Source organism: Myotis lucifugus, unplaced genomic scaffold (assembly GCF_000147115.1).
Source record: "Myotis lucifugus unplaced genomic scaffold, Myoluc2.0 scaffold_196, whole genome shotgun sequence".
NCBI classification, from domain to species: Eukaryota; Metazoa; Chordata; class Mammalia; order Chiroptera; family Vespertilionidae; genus Myotis; species Myotis lucifugus.
The window spans coordinates 647514-665156 of record NW_005871244.1 but is presented as its reverse complement, the minus strand read 5'-3'; the positions used below and the strand labels follow the sequence as shown (position 1 = coordinate 665156).

The following is a 17643-nucleotide window of genomic DNA, read 5'->3' as shown; positions in this document are numbered from 1 at the left end:
CCCAGGGTCACACAGTCAGGTGCAGAAACAATTAGGGTTACAGACTGGGATGTAGGGAATCCTGAGGTCACTGGACTGTGGAGTGGACAAAGAAGGTGAGTTTCTTTAAAAAAATGTTTTTATTGATTTTTTTAGAGAGAAAGGAAGGGAGAGGGATAGAGAGAAACATCAATGAGAGAGAATCATCGATCAGCTCCCTCCCACAACTCTGGCATGTGCCTTGACCAGGAATCGAACTGGTGGCTTCTTGGTTCCTGGGTGGATGCTCAACTGCTGAGCTACACTGGCTGGGCAGAAGGTGAGTTTCAAAAGATATGGAAGTGAGCCTGGGTTGGTGTGCCTCAGTGATTGAGTGTTGATCTATGAACCAGGAGGTTACTGTTCAATTCCTGGTCAGGGCACATGCCCGTGTTGTGGGCTCAGTACCCAGTAGGGGGCATGCAGGAGGCAGCTGATCAATGATTCTCTCTCATCAATGATCTTTCTTTCTTTTTTTCTTTCTTAAATATATTTTTATTGATTTCAGAGAGGAAGGGAGAGGGAGAGTGTGGGGAGCAGCTATAGGGTTAAGCCTTGGACTGACCTGTTGGCAAGGTCACAAACAAGTCCCAGCTTAGAGGGCACAGTCCTCTTAGCATAATTAGGCTTGACCTTATAATGCTCCCTAGATCTTATCTGGGAAGCTAGGGCTGAGGGAGGTGCAGGAAATGGCCAAAACAAGTGAAATTCACAAGAACAGTGTAACTATGGTCAAAACAAGTGAAATTCACAAGAACAGTGTAACTATGGTCAAAACAAGTGAAATTCACAAGAACAGTGTAACTATGTTAACCACTACCTTGTTTACATCTGACTATAAAATAAAGGCTCAGCTTGCCTCTGGATCTCTCTCTGTGGCCTCAGCCAGGCACAGGGAAGATCCAAGGAGACACCTAGAATAAAGAGAGAACCTGGCTATGCTGATCATCTGAACGCTGTCTCCATGTCCTTCATTCTTCGCCGACTCCGTCCACACCTTTGGGAACCCCTGGACCGCTGGGGCTGGACCCCGGCAGGAGAGAGATAGAAACATCAATGATGAGAGAGAATCATTGATCGGTTGCCTCCTGCACACTCCCTACTGGGGGTTGAGCCCGCAACCGGGCATGTGCCCTTGACCAGAATCGAACCAGGGACCCTTGAGTCCACAATCAGAAACTCTATCCACTGAGCAAGACCAGCCAGGGCTCATCATTGATGTTTCTATTCTCTCTCCCTTTCCCTTCCTCTCTGAAATCAATGAACTATATTAAAAAAAAAGATAGGGAAGTGAGTTGCAGAAACCAGTTCTGTCTGGGTAGCTGATGAGTTTGTCAGCTCCTGTTTGCTAAACTATAGAAATTGAAGACTGCAGTCAAGACAGGCTATCTGACATTTCCTTAAGAGAAGAGATATAACATAAAAATTGTTCTGTGGAACCCTTTGACATCTAATTAAATCTGTGGACCTCTTTTTTTAAAAAATTAAATCTCTATTGTTGAAAGTACTACATATGTTCCCTTTTCCCCCCATTGACCCCTTCTAGCCCCCCTTCTTGCCCCAGGCCTTCACCACCCTATTGTCTGTGTCCATGGGTTATGCATATATGCATACAAGGTCTTTGGTTGATCTCTTCCTACCTACCCACCCTCCCCTGCCTTCCCTCTGAGATTCCACATTCTGTTCCATGCTTCCATGTCTCTGGATCTATTTTGTTCATGTTTATTTTGTTCATTAGATTCCATATATGAGTGAGATCATGTGATACTATCTTTCTCTCATTGGCTTATTTTGCTTAGCATAATACTCTACAGGTCTGATCTGTGGACCTATTAAAAGAATATTTTAAAAAGCATACACATGCAGCCCTGGCCAGTGTGATCAGTGGTTAGAGTGTCCACCCGCTCACCAATGGGTTGCAGGTTTGATTCCTGGTCTTGGTTGGGGCATGTGCAGGAAGCAACGAATCAATGTGTCTCTCTCCCTCTCTCCCCCTCCCTCTCTTCCTTCACTCTCTCTAAAAACCAATGGAAAAAATATTCTCGGGTGAGAATTCACACACACACACAGCATGCACATGCAAAAACACACTCAGATACAAAAGATTGCTATGAAACCAATTGAATAGTACAGGGGTTCCTCAAAAAGTTAAATAGAACTACCATATGATCCAGGAATCCCACTTCTTGTATTTATCTAAAGGAGATGAAAACACTATCTCAAAGAGATATCTGCACCTCTATGTTCACAGCAGCATTATTCAAAACAGACAAGCTATGGAAACAACCTATGTGTCTGTCGACGGATGGATTAATACAGAAAATGTAGTGTATGCATACAATGAGATATTAAAGCTGCATGTATGCCAATTTCACTCCTAAGAACTGATTGCTAGAACGTACAGCCATAAAAAATGAAATCCTGCCATTGTAACAATATGGATGGACCTTGAGGGTTAGGATTAGGCAGCTAAGTCAGACAAAGACCAAAACCAGGTGATTTCATTTATATGTGGAATCTTTAAAAAATGAACTCGGCCCCAACTGGTTTGGCTCAGTGGATAGAGCGTCAGCCTGCAGACTCAAGGGTCCCAGGTTCGATTCCGGTCAAGGGCATGTACCTTGGTTGCGGGCACATCCCCAGTGGGGAGTGTGTAGGAGGAAGCTGATCAATGTTTCTCTCTCATCGATGTTTCTAACTCTCTATCCCTCTCTCTTCCTCTCTGTAAAAATCAATAAAATATATTTAAAAAAATGAACTCAGAGAAACAGAGACCAGATTGGTGGTTGCCAGAGGTGGGGGTGGGGTAAGAGACATGGGTGAATGGTTAAAAGGTACAAACTTCCAGTTATAAATAAGTCATGTGGATGTAATGTATAGCATGGTGACTATAGTTAATAATATGGTATTGTGGCCCAGCCAGTGTGGCTCAGAGGTTGAGCGTTGGCCCATGAACCAGGAGGTCACGGTTCAATTCCTGGTCAGGGCACTTGCCTGGGTTGTTGGCTTGATCCCCAGTGTGGGGGTGTGCAGGAGGCAGCCAATCCATGATTCTCTCTCATCATTGATGTTTCTATCTCTCTAGCTGTCTCCCTTTCTTTGAAATAAAAAAAAAATTAAAAAAACAATATGGTATTGTGCATTTGAAAGTTGCCAAGAGAGATCTTAAAAATACCCAGCAGAGGAAAAAAAAAATTAACTATGTGAGGTGACATTTCACAATAAACTATGTGGCGAACATTTGACAATATGCATACATTTCAAATCATTATGTTGCACACTTTAAATTCATATGTTAATTATATCTCAATGAAACTGGAAAAATTATGACCATCCATATTAATTTTTTTTTATCCTCACCTAAGGATATTTTTTCCATTGCTTTTCAGAGTGGGAGAGACATCAATGTAAGAGAGAAACATCAACTGGCTGCCTCCCACACGCACCCCAACTGGGGGTGGGGAGTGAACCTACAACTCAGATATATGCCCCTGTGGTGCTCGGGTCAATGCTAATCACTGTACCACACCGGCCAGGGCTGCCGTCTATATTAAAATCAAACAACATTGGGATGTAATAATATATGGCATTTTTATTAGTAAATCAAATTATAAGATTTCCCATGATTCCAATTAGTGACGAACGTGAACAATATTTCATGATGCCCATAAACCCTACTATAAAAATGAACTGGTTTGATTTGGTTTGTCAGGAAAGTTGCAGGCACTGCTTTTATAACCATGATTTACTGCTAGAAATTCATATTTGGGAATAAAGCTAAATTTTAGTTATATTAGTGAAAATAAAGATGTACTATTTTCCTCCATCATATTCATTGATACCGCTGGGAAGATTCAGAGAAGACGCAAGATTTCAGTCAAGAACCACTTCTGTGGTTCAAACGAACTTTCCATGATGTTTCTTTCCTGGTTGTGTTCATGGTGGTCATTGCAGGTTCCCACTCGAAGCTTGTGTTCAGGACCCAGTGACGAGATATTTGAAAAACAAGTTCATGAACACAAGTTCTGGTTCTCCTGACAGCAAACAGCTTCCAAGTTGTCACAGACTGCCAGCTATTAAAAGGTTAAAGAAAACGTTTTAAACAAAAAATGCATTTCCCCACTTTCTTCTACTTAATCATTGTTTACCTGGCTACTAACATTTTTTGTGAAGTTTCCTCCCTACTTTTATTTTATTATTATTTTATTTTTAAAAATATGTTTTTATTGATTTCAGAGAGGAAGGGAGAGGGAGAGACAGAGACATCAATGAGAGAGAATCATTGATTGGCTGCCTCTTGCACGCCCCCTACTGGCCCACAACCCAGGTATGTGCCCTTGATGGGAATCGAACCTGGGACCCCTCAGTCTGCAGGCTGACGCTCTATCCACTGAGCCAAACCAGCTAGGGCTACTCCCTACTTTTATTATGAACAGTGACATACAGAAAAATGCATAAAACATATATATGTTCCATTTAATGAGTAATAGTAGGGTCTTATTTCATATAATTGTAGGATGTTCATTCTCATTACCGATAAACCATGATTTAATAAACCATTCTTTTTATTTTAATTGATTTCAGAGAGAGAGAGAAATATCAGTGATGAGAGAGAATCATTGATTGGCTGCCTTCTGCATGGCCCCTACTGGGGATGGAGCCTGCAACTCAGGCATATGCCTTGACTGGGAATCAAACCAGTGACCTTTTGGTTCCTGGGTCGATGCTCAATTGCTGAGCCACACCCAGCCGGGCTAACGACCCATTCTTCAGTTGATGGATGTTTGCACTGTTTCTAGTCCGGGGGTACTACAAATAGTGCCAGCTAGGAAATTTTAGTACTTATTTATAAGCCATTGTCAGAAAGGGATGTCCCTGAACTTGAGGGCCTCAGAATGAGAAACTCTGGCACTGACAGGTTTGGCCCACTTTGTTACAGGTAAACTGGCCCCTCACTGCTCCCTTGCACACCAGGCACAGTTCCGCCTCAGGGCCATTGCATTTGCTATTTCCTCTCCCTGGAATGCTCTCCCTAGATAGATACATGGATTCCATCCCTCATCTCCTTCAGGTCTCCGCTCAAACGTTACCTCAGTGAGGCCTTCCATGCCAACACTTTTAGAAAGTGCACACTGCCACCCCCAGAATTCCTGATTCTATTTACCCTGATTTATTTTAACTTTTTTCATATCCATTATTTAAATATATATATAAAATTGATTTCAGAGAGGAAGGGAGAGGGAGAGAGAAACATCAATGATGGGAGAGACTCATTGATCGGCTGCCTCCTGCATGCCCCCTACTGGGGATCTAGCCCAAAATCTGGGCATGTGCCCTGACTGGAAATCTAATTGTGACCTCCTGGTTCATGGACCAATGTTCAACCACTGAGCAACATCGACCGGGCCAATATTACTTTTACACATTATATATAAAATACTAGAGGCCCGAAGCATGAAATTGGTGCAAGAGTAAGCCTTCTTGCCCTAACCAGTTTGGCTCAGTGGATAGAGCATCAACCTGTGGACTGAAGGGTCCCAGGTTCGATTCCGGTCAAGGGCATGTACCTTGGTTGTGGGCACATTCCCAGGAGGGGGTGTGCAGGAGGCAGCTGATGGATGTTTCTCTCTCATCGATGTTTCAAACTCTCTATCCCTCTCCTTTCTCTCTGTAAAAAATCAATAAAATATATACATTTTTTTAAAAAAAGTGTAAGCCTTCTTTCTCCCGGCTGCTGGCACCGGCTTCCCTCTGGCACCTGGGTCCCGGGCTTCCCTACGGCACCGGGACCCAGGCTTCCCTCTGGCTGCCGGCAGGCACCCAGGACTTGGGCTTCCCTTGCAGCCCGGCTTCGTCCAGAAGATCGTCTGGAAGGACGTCCAGTCTAATTAGCATATTACACTTTTATTATTATAGATGTGTCTATATAAAACACATTATATTACAATGCAAGCTATATAAATACATAGTGAAATGCAAGCTATAAGTGTGTATTTATGTGTGTGTGTGTGTGTGTGTGGAGGGCAACTCCTGTATTCAGACCATTTTATTTATTACCTCTTCCCCAATCTAGAATCTCTACCAGGGCCATGGTATTTCCCTGTTTTCCCCACTCTACCTCCACAGTACAGGTTTAATGTTTACCGAATGCCTCAATATGTAATATGTAAAATGCTTACAGCAGTTCCTGACATACAATTTCAGATGCTTAGTAAAGGTTTGCTGAATGAAATCTTATCAGTTGATGTAAAAATATCAAAGGTGAATTTTACTGATCTTTTTCTTAAAGGTGTCCTTTACTCAAACTCTTAGAAAAAAAGGCAGATTTACCTTGATGTGTTAAGCTGAACAATTCATTCCACTGTCTTCCACCTACTCAAGAAAAAGAAAAGAGTCTCAGATGTTTGGCTAAGCTTTTCCATTCATTATAGTTGGTTTTACCCATTGAATTTTACAGCTATTGGGAGGCAGGGAAGAGAATTTTGACCCCAGAAGCCACACGATTTGGGGGCAGAAAGAGGAGTACTGGGAAGGGTCACTATGGACACAGAGAAAGGGCACAGTAGTGCCCTGGGCCATGTTTCCAGACCTCAGAGGCCATCAGGGTGTGGCGCCGTGGGGCAGCCAGGGGCTGGGGCAATGTGTTCACTGTGTTGATGGGGCAGTCCTGGGAGCGGATCTCCTTGGCCAGCCGCCCCTTCTTCTTCAACGTGCAGGCTTCCTGGTATGGCGGCGAGATGGGGGGCTGCGTGGGCGGCGTATACTTGTACTCCGAGCCATCCTCCAGCTGCAGGGACACATAGCGGGAAGATGGTGAGGATCTGGGAACCTAGGAGAGCACCCCCCCTCCATCTGCCTACTGTCAGTTGGGCACTCACGTCCAGTGGGTAACTGCGGTCCGAATCATAGGAGCTCAGGTCCCCACAGGCCACAAATGGCACAATGATGCGGGTGGGTCCATCCAATTGGTTGAGATCTGGATCTGACAAGCAGGGAGAAATAAGACAGGACAAGGACAAGGACAAGGCTGGGATGCCTGGGATCAGTCATGAATTGGGCTGCAGCATGGGTACCAAGGCCTCCCCATTTATCCACCAGCTACTCTCACCCTCCTCCACCGGAAATCCTTTCTTTGGTTCAGATCACTTTCTCAAGGAGGCCCTCCATGATCACCTCTCTAAAATATCAGCCCCACTGCTTTTTTTCACACTGCACGTTTGTCTATCTGCCTTTCTATCATATACAGCCTGAACCTTGTCTCACTCAATCATGCTTGCTACCTGAGTAGGCTCTGTGCCCTTTCCCACAAAGAGCCAGGTGAGCCCAGCTGGTGTGGCTCAGTGGTTGAGCATCAACCATGAACCAGGAAGTCATGGTTCGATTCCTGGCCAGGGCACATGCCCGGGTTGCAGGCATAGTCCCCAGTAGGCGGTGAGCAGGAGGCAGCCGATCGATATTTCTCTCTCATCAATGTTTCTATCTCCGTATCCCTCTCCCTGCCTCTCTCTAAAAAAATAGCCAGGCGTAAGAACCTCATGGGGCAAAAATTCCCACATGGGTAGGGTTTCCACATGGGGATGTGACTGAATCTTCCTAGGCTATAATCTCCTTAGGTGGGTGTCCCAACTGGGGCAGAGCTCAGACCTTCCTGGGACAGAATTTCACCAGGTCCAAGAGTAGTTATCACTAGAGGACTGGGCTGAAGATCCTCCTGGGATATAATATCCATACGGTGGGGGGGGGGGGATTTCCACCAGAGGGTGGGGCTGAGTCTCTAGGGCAGTGATGGTGAACCTTTTGAGCTCGGCGTGTCAGCATTTTGAAAAACCCTAACTTACCTCTGGTGCCATGTCACATATAGAAATTTTTTTTAAAAAAATATATATTTTATTGATTTTTTTTACAGAGAGGAAGAAAGAGGGATAGAGAGTTAGAAACATCGATGAGAGAGAAACATCGATCAGCCGCCTCCTGCACACCCCCCACTGGGGATGTGCCCACAACCAAGGTACATGCCCTTGACCGGAATCAAACCTGGGACCCTTCAGTCTGCAGGCTGATGCTCTATCCACTGAGCCAAACCGGTTACGGCTATAGAAATTTTTTGATATTTGCAACCATAGTAAAACAAAGATTTATATTTTTGATATTTATTTTATATATTTAGATGCCATTTAACAAAGAAAAATCAACCAAAAAAAATGAGTTCGCGTGTCACCTCTGACACGCGTGTCATAGGTTCGTCATCACTGCTCTAGGGACAGAATTCCCATTAGGAACAGAGTCTCTACCAGGGGGTGAGGCTGAGAGTCCTCCTGAGACATAAGTTCCAAAGGGGGCAGTCTCCCCAGGGACTAGCACAAGGCTCTGGCTCTCACCGTAAGAGTGGTCCAGCAGGGGTTTGGTCAGGTCTGGCAGGAAGCCCTCAGGGGGGTCATAACCCTGACAGACAGCGAAGGCCTCTGTGGGTGAAAAGTAGAGTGAGGGGCGACTGTCATCTCCACCTCGGGGCAGGACATGTCCCTGAGGTGGCATTGACTGCCCAGCCCTTCTGCCCCACTGACCGATGCTGGAGTTCCGGCTGCTCCTAGGCTTGGCACAGAGCACGTTGGAAAAGAAGACACGCAGCTGACTGTAGAGCAGTGTCACATCCCGGCCTCGGAAGATCTGCAGGGTGGAGAGGCAGAGATGGAGGCATGAGGGCGACCCTCAGGGACCCATCTCTGTCCTCCACTAGGTTTCCCAAGGCTTACCTTGGCTACAAAGCAGCCCCCTGGCTTCAAGACATGTGTAGCAATGTTCAGAGCCTGTGGACAGGACAGATAGCTAAGGCTGAGGCAGAGAGAGCCAGGAGGGGGCCAAACTGAGGCAAGGGCAGCCAGGGTTACTCACGGCTAGGAGAAGCTGGGCCTGCATATACTCATCAACATCATGGAGGCCAGTTACTGCGGCAAGAGGAACGGCATTAGGGGCGGGGGGCATCCAGTTCTAGCTATCTTCTTGTCCCAGAGAGATTAGAAGGCTAAAAACATTTCCCAGGCTCTCTTATGGCTAAGGTTCTGCATGCAAATTAATATCTTTCAACTAGATGCACATTCTGAGCTCTTAACCCCTAGGAGCTCATTTTAATTCTCAAAACAACCTTATCGGCAATTCTCTTTATCATCTTTTTTTTTTTTTAATCATCATTTTTTACCTCCAGTTCAGATTCTTTTTTTTTTTTTTCAGTTCAGATTCTTACACTCCAGACTCAGATCAGAGTTGACATCTCAGACTTGAGCTGTCCAAAACCAAACCCTTGCCCTTCCTGCCCAAACCTCTTCCTCTCACCATCTTCCCTTGTCCCATCTGATCCTGCCAGTTATTCAGACCAAAAACCTTAGTTACCTTTGACAAGCTCCATTCTCTCCTCACACCCATATTCAAGCCATTTGCAAATCCTGTCGGCCCTACTTTCAAAAGATCTCCTGATCTGACCCTCTTCTCATCACTGCTGTCATCACTCACCTGGACTATTGCAATGGCCTCCTCCTCCCCAGGCCCCTCGGCTTACATCCTCGCCCCTCACACTGCTCACAGCAGCCAGAGGGATCCTGTCACAACCTAGAGTCAGGCATGGCCCTCCACTGCTCATAACCCTCTCATGTTTTCTCTGAGTTCTCATCTCAGTGAAAAAGTCAAAGTTCTTACTGTGGCCCCTAAGGATCCACACAAGGATCTGTCCTCTTATCACCTCATGACCTCACCTCCTACCACTCTCCTCACTCTGATCCAACCACACGTGTTCACACACACCAAGCACCCTCCCACCTCAGGGCCTTTGTACAGCTTGGTCCTTTTGCCTGGATTGTTCTTTCTCCAGGCATGCCTCTGGCCCACTCTCTCACCTTTAGGTCTTTGCCATAACTTCAGTGAGGCCTTCCCTATCGCTTTATTTAATATTCCAATAGGTACTCCCCCTTCCCCTTTTCATTGATTTCCCCATGGTGCCTATCACCTTTTGATATGCCACAGAGCTCAATCATGTTTCTTTTCCATCTGCTCCCACTAGAACACCAGTTCTATGAGGTCAGAGATTAGTGGACTTTTATTCACAAATGTTTTCCCAACATGTAGAACAGTGCCCAACACACAATAGATGCTCAGTAAATGTGTGTTGAATGGATGATAGACTAAATGACAAAAATGAATGGGCAGGAAGGTAGATTGGAGAGCTGCAGAGAGAAGAGAGACAAGATATGGAAGGAGGGAATGGTGGACAACAGACAAAACTGAAGTGGTAGAGTGTGAGGGGGGAGAAGATGGAGGCAGAGAGCAGGCAGCAGGGTAGGGAGAAGTTGCCAGATGTAGGAAACAGCTGACAGAGGAGGAGAGAGGCAGGGAGTTGACTTGGTGAAAGAAGCCAACAAAATGGGAAATACAGAAAGACACACATGGGACCCCCCCACCTGGTCTCCCAACCCTTGTTTACCATCGGGAGCCCCGTCACACACCACTAGGTCCGCGGGGCAGCCCTCAAAGTGCCGGATGATCTCCTTGGCAGTGGACAGCTATGGAAGAGAGGGCGGATGAGTAGCCCCAAGGACCCCGCACGCTGTGGCCAGCTGACCCCACCTGTCCATGGTCCTGGCCCATAGGCCCAGAGTCAGACAAATGCTCATGCTTTGCCTGTCTAAGACCACAGTCTGTCTCTGAGGACCCAGTCCCATAATTTTTTGCCATCTCTCTGGGATGACAGCCTGCTGGCTCTGTTTCTCTGCTTCCCGGTCACACTCTCTCTGGTTCTCTCGGTTACTTGATTTCTGTCTCTCTCAGTCTGTTTCTCTGTCTCTTCCACTTTCTGTAGCCCCCAGGTGAGAGGATCTTCACCCAGGAAACACCTCCCACACCCTCAGCCATGCTCTTACCTGGGTGATGTCCCCCTGGATCTGTAACACACCTGGTAGTGGAGCCATAGCTTGAAGGTCCACAGCCACCACATGGCCGGACCCCTGTGGACTCCTGTGGACAACACGACCCATGTCAGCCCAGTTTTCACTCCTGGCCCGCCCCCCACCTAGCCTGCCCTCCAGGAACCCCCCAGCTGGGACTACACACTCACCCAATCTTCTGGCTCAGCACCTGGCTCCAGCTGCCCGGGGCTGCACACAGGTCAACTGCCCGTGTCACACCTGAGCACACACAGGAAGGTGTAGTGTCAGACGCACCTACTGCTCCAACCGGGACCCTGCAAAATTCATCCCTCTCCTCTAGGGAGCTCCCACATCTCTCTTCTGCCCAGGGGCCCAAGATTTCTTGAGTATCTGCACACCTTCCTGTTTGGCCCCTGCCTCACAGACCCTTCAAGTTAGCCCACCCACCACAGATCGCTCGGCAGACCTAGTTCATTGGTCTGTTCCCTGTGCCTGCCCCATCCCCCAGTGATTCTCCTGCCAGGTGTGGACCTTGGAAGAGTTGGAATTCCTCATTGAGTTGTAGCAGCTTGAAGGCACTGCGGGCACGCCAGCCATTTTCCTTGGCCAGGCGGTAGTAGACATCCCGCTTGTCCTTCGACGTCCGTCCCATCTCGCACACTGTTTGCCCAGGGACCTGCCAACAGTAAGTTGATGCCATCCTGTATCAGTAACTGGGTGAGTGGACCACCACCTGTGTCTGTAGGTCAGTGAAAAACCACACTGGGCTCATCTGACCCATGTGATAGCTCACTCAGCAGATCAGAAGACTGGAACCCAGTCACCGATCCCACTGACCTCACAGAGCCTGAACAACTCCAGACTGAACCTAGGCTCCACCACTCAGCACACAGATCCCCCAAACCCTGAACTTATCTCATAGATGAATCATTACTGATCCTGTCAACCTCCACTCTTGTTACCCACATTCCACATATTACACCCAAGACTATCAACCCTTCTCTGCCCACCTTATCCCCATTAACATCTCACTGTCTCCCCAGATGTCCTCATTGCCCCTAGATTAATATAGCCCTGTTAGCCCCTCATTAATCCCTTGCTTTAATCCCCCCTTATATTAATACTACATCATTGTACTCCCCACCTCCTTAATATCTCTCTCCCTACCCAACTCTTTATTAATCCCTGAAATGATTAGGCCCCCAGTAATTCCTTTATTACTGCATCGTTATCAACACCCATCGATGCCTGGAGGATCATGGCCTATTAGTTCCCATTAAGCTCTCACTTGTTATGATTCATCAGTCCCCATTAATTCAGCCCTCCAATTGATCTCTCATAGATTACACCATTTGTAGCTTGTAATTCCTTCGTTACCACACATTCATGTTAATCCTGGATGATCAGTTTCCCATTCTCCCCTCACTGCACATTTCACCCCCCAATAATTACTTGATGATCACCTCCTAACACCTTACCATTACCCTTTCTTTGCTCAATTACCATTAATTCCTCAATGATCATGCCATGATCACCCATTAAAAGCCTTTGACTACAACACCTGTTCGTCTCTCATTTCCTCTTCTTGACCACTGCTTCCATTAGCTCCTTGATCATGACCCCCACTGGGCTCTATTATTCCCTGCATAGCCTCACCATTATCTTTTCAATTAGGATGCCCCACCACTCTTCATTAATCATCAATCCCTTAGAGCAGTGGTCCTCAACCTTCCCAATGCCGCGACCCTTTAATACCGTTCCTCATGTTGTGGTGACCCCCAACCATAAAATTATTTTCGTTGCTACTTCATAACTGTAATTTTGCTACTGTTATGAATTGTAATGTAATGTAATTGTAATTGTAATGTAATGTAATGTAAGGACCAATCTGATATGCAGGATGTATTTTCATTGTTACAAATTGAACATAACTAAAGCATAGTGATTCATCACAAAAACAATATGTAATTATATATGTGTTTTCCGATGGTCTTAGGCGACCCCTGTGAAAGGGTCGTTGGATCCCCAAAGGGGTCGCGACCCACAGAGAACCGCTGCCTTAGGGATCACATCCCCATTTGCCTTCCATTACCTTTTAGTTGCTCACTCTACCACCTCCTCATTAATCAATGAACACACCTCCATTGGCCCCCATGAACGTGTCGACCATTAGCCCGTATTGATTCCCCCCATCATAGCCCCACCAGAGCTCCGTACACTCATACCTTCCCCAATGAACAGCCCTCTGGTCACACCACCGTTCCCTCCTCTATATTAACTCAAAGACCATGTGCCTAGTGGGGCCTTCAGATCCCCCTCAAGGCAGATCCGCTGATCTCTGGACCCCTGACTCCCCCAGCCCACCCCGCGATAGTAGTCCACTTCTACTCACAAACCCTGGGTCCGCAGCCTTCCGGGTGTCAGCCGGCCAGACTACTAGCTGCAGCGACGAGGGCGAACTTCTCTCCTTCCCTCGCTGGCGGGACAGTGCAGTCGTGCCTCAACTGTCCTCCGTGCCCCAGGGCCTACCGTAGCTTTCGAAGTGGGGAGGAGCGGGACACGAGAGTCCGGTCCGCCAGCAGCCCGAGTCAAACCGGTGAGAAATCGTAGCGCTTCAGTTTCTGTTTTTAGTTGCTCTGAATGCCAATCGCGCACGCCTGCGGGCTACTGCAGCGGGGCAATCCTGTCATCGTGGAATGCGGAGGCTCCCGGGAGGTCCGGACCGACCCGAACTTACAGCGCGTGTCCCGTCACCTTGTGTCTACGTAGCTGGACGGGAGAACTGCGGTTCCCAGCATGCAAAGGGCGGGCAAGACCAAAGCTGCTCAACTCGCGCATGCGAAGTGTAAAACTGCCTTTGTTCTTTTGTCCCAAGGCTAAGATCGATTTTCTCTCCGCTCCTTCCTTCTCAGTGGGCGGCGCGTGGACTACATTTCCCAAAATGCAATGAACACGAAAGCACCCATTCAGAGTGCTGCGAAGTGAAATCAGGCTGGGAGGTAGACGGGGGAAGAGGGAATGTGGTTAAATACCACATGATCTCACTCATTCATGGATAATAAAGACCATTACAAACTTTTGAACAATAATAGATACAGAGGCAGAGCTACCTCAAACTGATTGTCAAACTGCAGTGGGAAGGCCAGGGAGGGTTGGGGGGCAGGAGGGAGGGGGGTAAGAGATCAACCGAAGGACTTGTATGCATCCATATAACCATAACTAATGGACATAAGACACTGGGGGGTAAGGGAGGGCAGGGGCTTGTCAAGGGCGGGGGGGAAAAAAGGACACTTATGTAATACCCTTTGTAATACTTTTAGCAAAAAATAAAAATTAAAAAAAATAAAGTGCATTAGCTAGCTCCGCAGCAATTTTGCATTTCACTTCCTCAACGTTGTGCTGCCCATTTTAGAACTTCAGTTTCTCCACCTGTGAAATGGGGAAATAAGTACTACCGATTTCACAGAGTTCTTGGGAAGAATAGATACCTATTCACAAAAGAAACGTCTCTACCTGTGGAGGATTTTATAAGAGTTTATTTGAGCCAAACTGACAACATATGCTGGGGGAGCAAGATCTCAAATATTCCTGAGGATAACAGTTTTGCAGCTTCCTTTATGCATTTGAAATTAAGGAGAAAGCATACATGGAAAATTGGAGAAAGCAAGGCAGGGATTGGCTTGCAGGATAGTTAAGATTATGTCTTCTCTTGATGGTTAATACCCCCTTTGGATGGTATTACTTCCGATATTTCAAAGGTGTGTTAATCTAGATGCACAAGAATAACGGACAGGACTGGCTTAAAACCTTTCAATAAAGAGGTTACAGGCCTAGGGCATAACTATACACTAGCCTTGTGTAATTCTGTGTTCTTCAAACATTCTGAACTCCGACCCACAAAAAAACAAAAAACAAAAAAACCCCAAAATCCCCACCAGTGCAAAGGCAAATATAATGGAAGCATTTATTATACAGTTTAGCATCTGCCAGGCACTATTCTAAGAGCTCTCAATGGTGTGCTGGTAAATGGTTAACAACCAACTATTTGAGGGGAGAGAGGGAGGAAGCCCTGATTTCAAACATTTGCCAATTTCCATGGTTTATACAACTGTCATCTTGCTAGATTTCAAGTTACCAATATGTTGTCACGGAACACTGAAGTGCACCATTATGTAATATTTTTATCTTACAGTTAAAATAGGGGGGTAAATAACCCCCAGAGCATAGAGAATCGCGGAACTGTTATTAAATAATTGGACGAGTTCTTGAGTATTATTCATCTTTAAAAATACATAACTTATTGAAGTGTAAGTTTATATCATTTTGTTTTTAATAGCAGCTGTGTTTAACAACCAGTTCACAAAATTCCTGAAAATTGATCAAGTAATCTGTACAAGTAGGTTCCAGAGCAGTGCTAAATCCTTTCCTTGAGCTCATTTTAATCCTTATAACAACCAGATGAGCAAGTTACTGTAATTATCCCCAATTTATAGATGAGGAAACGGAGACAAGGGAGGATGTATAGTAAGTCCTCCCTTAACATTGTAAATATGTTTTTGGAAACTGGGACTTTAAGTGAAATGACATCTAATGAACAACACCAATTTTACCATAAACTAATTGATATAACAAGAATTAAGTTTCGCTGAAACCGGTTTGGCTCAGTGGATAGAGCGTCGGCCTGCGGACTGAGGGGTCCCGGGTTCGATTCCGGTCGGGGGCATGTGCCTGGGTTGCAGGCACATCCCCAGTGGGGGGATGTGCAAGGTGGCACTTTGGTCGATGATTCTCTTTCCATCGATTGTTTACGGACTCTTCTATCTATCTACCTTCCTCTCTGTAATAAAATCATTAAAATATATTTTTTAAAAAAAGAATTAAGGTTTCTACCAGCAAAAATATCAATCCCGAAAAATAAAGATCAAACTTCTAAAACAAAGACCCCAAACACTTGTAATATTAAAACATTGAAATAAATGTAAGCTATGCATACATTTGAGAAAGATTAATAATAATAATAAAAGAAAGATTAATAAAAACAAGTAAGATACTTATTTTCTAACCCACTTATTCCAGTTCAAGGTCATGGTCGTTAGAGCCTATCTCAATAGCTCAGGGTGGAAGGTAAGACCGATCCCTGGACAGGATGCCCTTCCATTATAGGATGCACTCACATACACACCCACACTAATTCACTTTGGAACAATGTGCATATCTTTGGGATGCGTGAGGACACTGGAGTCCTGGAGAAAACCCATGTAGACATGGGGAGAACATGTGAACGCCACATAATGGCCAGGATCAGAATTGACTTCTTTTCCCTCATCAATGGCATAACAAAACAACATTGAACAAAAGGATGTTATTTGAGGACTGCTTGTACTCAAATATATATATTAGGTATATAAACATATATGCTATTTAATATGTATGTGATTATATAGAAATATAGTGACATAATATTTGCTAGTATATGTTACATATTATTAATCAAACATAAGTATAAATATGCTACTATATGTAAATATAAGAAAATACACTATACCATATATTTATGCATTTTGTATAGTGTATATGTAAAATACATGTACAGCATAAATATGCTAGTATCTAATACATTTACTTACTAAAATAACTGTACTAAATATAAATATACCATTAAAAATCCTCACCTGAGGATAGAAAGAAACATCCACATGAGAGACACATCAATTGGTTGTCCCCCACATGTGCCCTGACTAGGGGCTGGATTGGGTCTGCGACCTGAGATAGGTGCCCTTGACCGGGAATCGAACCCATACTCTAACCACTGAGCAACAGGCCAGGGCTAAACATACTATCAAATATGTAAATATCTAATGTTCTATCAGGTGGTATAAAAGCTATGAAGAATAATAAGGTAGGGTGAAAGACATGGAGAGGAATTGAGTTGTTGTTTCCCGTTATGTTTCAGAGAAGTCTTCTCTGAGGAGGTGACTTTGGGCTGAGACCTACCAATATTTGAAGAAAGAGTACTCCAGGCAGAGGGAACACCAAGTGCAAAGACCCGGAAGTGGAAACATCATTCCTTAGAACCGTGAGCTTCACTGGACAGGGGTTTCTGTTCTTTCTTGTTCACTGCTAGGACAGGGCCTGGCACACAGTGGGGGTTAGGGAGCATGTTTGCAGAATCCACCCTTTTGTTACTTTTCTCTTCATTCTTTCCTCAGTGGTGTGTTCTGCAATTAGCTGGGGCCCTGGGAGGTGTAGACAGGTGACAGACGTATACAGAGACGTGGAGACACACCTCCTGGCATCTCTGAGAGCCAAGGAGGAAGTAAGAGCTTGCAAGGGGAGCTCAAAGGTCTTGTGGGGGTGGCGGGAACACGTTGCCTGCAGAAGTAAGCAATTGTGAGAAAGCAAGGATTCCAGCCACCAGCCATTGCTCCACTGAGAGGAGAGGCTGCCAGGCGTTGGGAACCCATGCAGACATGTTCACCCTGTGGGATGCTTTCCACGTCCTGTTTTCTTGCCTCTCACAAAGAGGATGTTTAATTTTCTTTTGCAAAGAAACTTGCTTCCTCCAGCAGGGCCAGGGGATAGGAGGACAGGAACCAGGCTCTGAACTCCCCAGGCTCTTCCCGAAGCAGGGTGTCGGACTGCAGCTCCCACCGACACCCACTGAGAATAAGGTGTCTCTCACGGCTCATGAAGAGTCAAGGAGGGAAGCTGC

The 17643-nt window shown here is 45.7% G+C and overlaps 1 protein-coding gene across 5 annotated transcripts; it reads right to left on the bottom strand.

Moving 5' to 3' along the window:
* Positions 1–3588: 3588 nt before the first annotated feature.
* Positions 3589–13736, bottom strand: FTSJ1 (FtsJ RNA methyltransferase homolog 1). Of its 5 annotated transcripts, none has more exons than XM_006097158.3 (13): positions 13324–13736; positions 11463–11607; positions 11120–11189; positions 10926–11019; positions 10490–10568; positions 8911–8963; positions 8772–8825; positions 8583–8685; positions 8397–8480; positions 6897–6994; positions 6608–6805; positions 6349–6390; positions 3589–4091 (listed from the first exon to the last, which is right to left on the bottom strand). In XM_006097158.3, the coding sequence occupies exons 2-12, from the start codon at positions 11581–11583 to the stop codon at positions 6358–6360; spliced, it is 987 nt and encodes a 328-aa protein (XP_006097220.1). In that variant the 5' UTR covers positions 11584–11607; positions 13324–13736; the 3' UTR covers positions 3589–4091; positions 6349–6357. The 5 variants fall into 5 exon arrangements, with proteins under 5 accessions (XP_006097220.1, XP_006097219.1, XP_023616708.1 ...); XM_006097157.3 differs by having other exon boundaries at positions 6897–7000; positions 13328–13736; XM_023760940.1 differs by having other exon boundaries at positions 6897–7000; positions 13461–13736.
* Positions 13737–17643: the final 3907 nt, after the last annotated feature.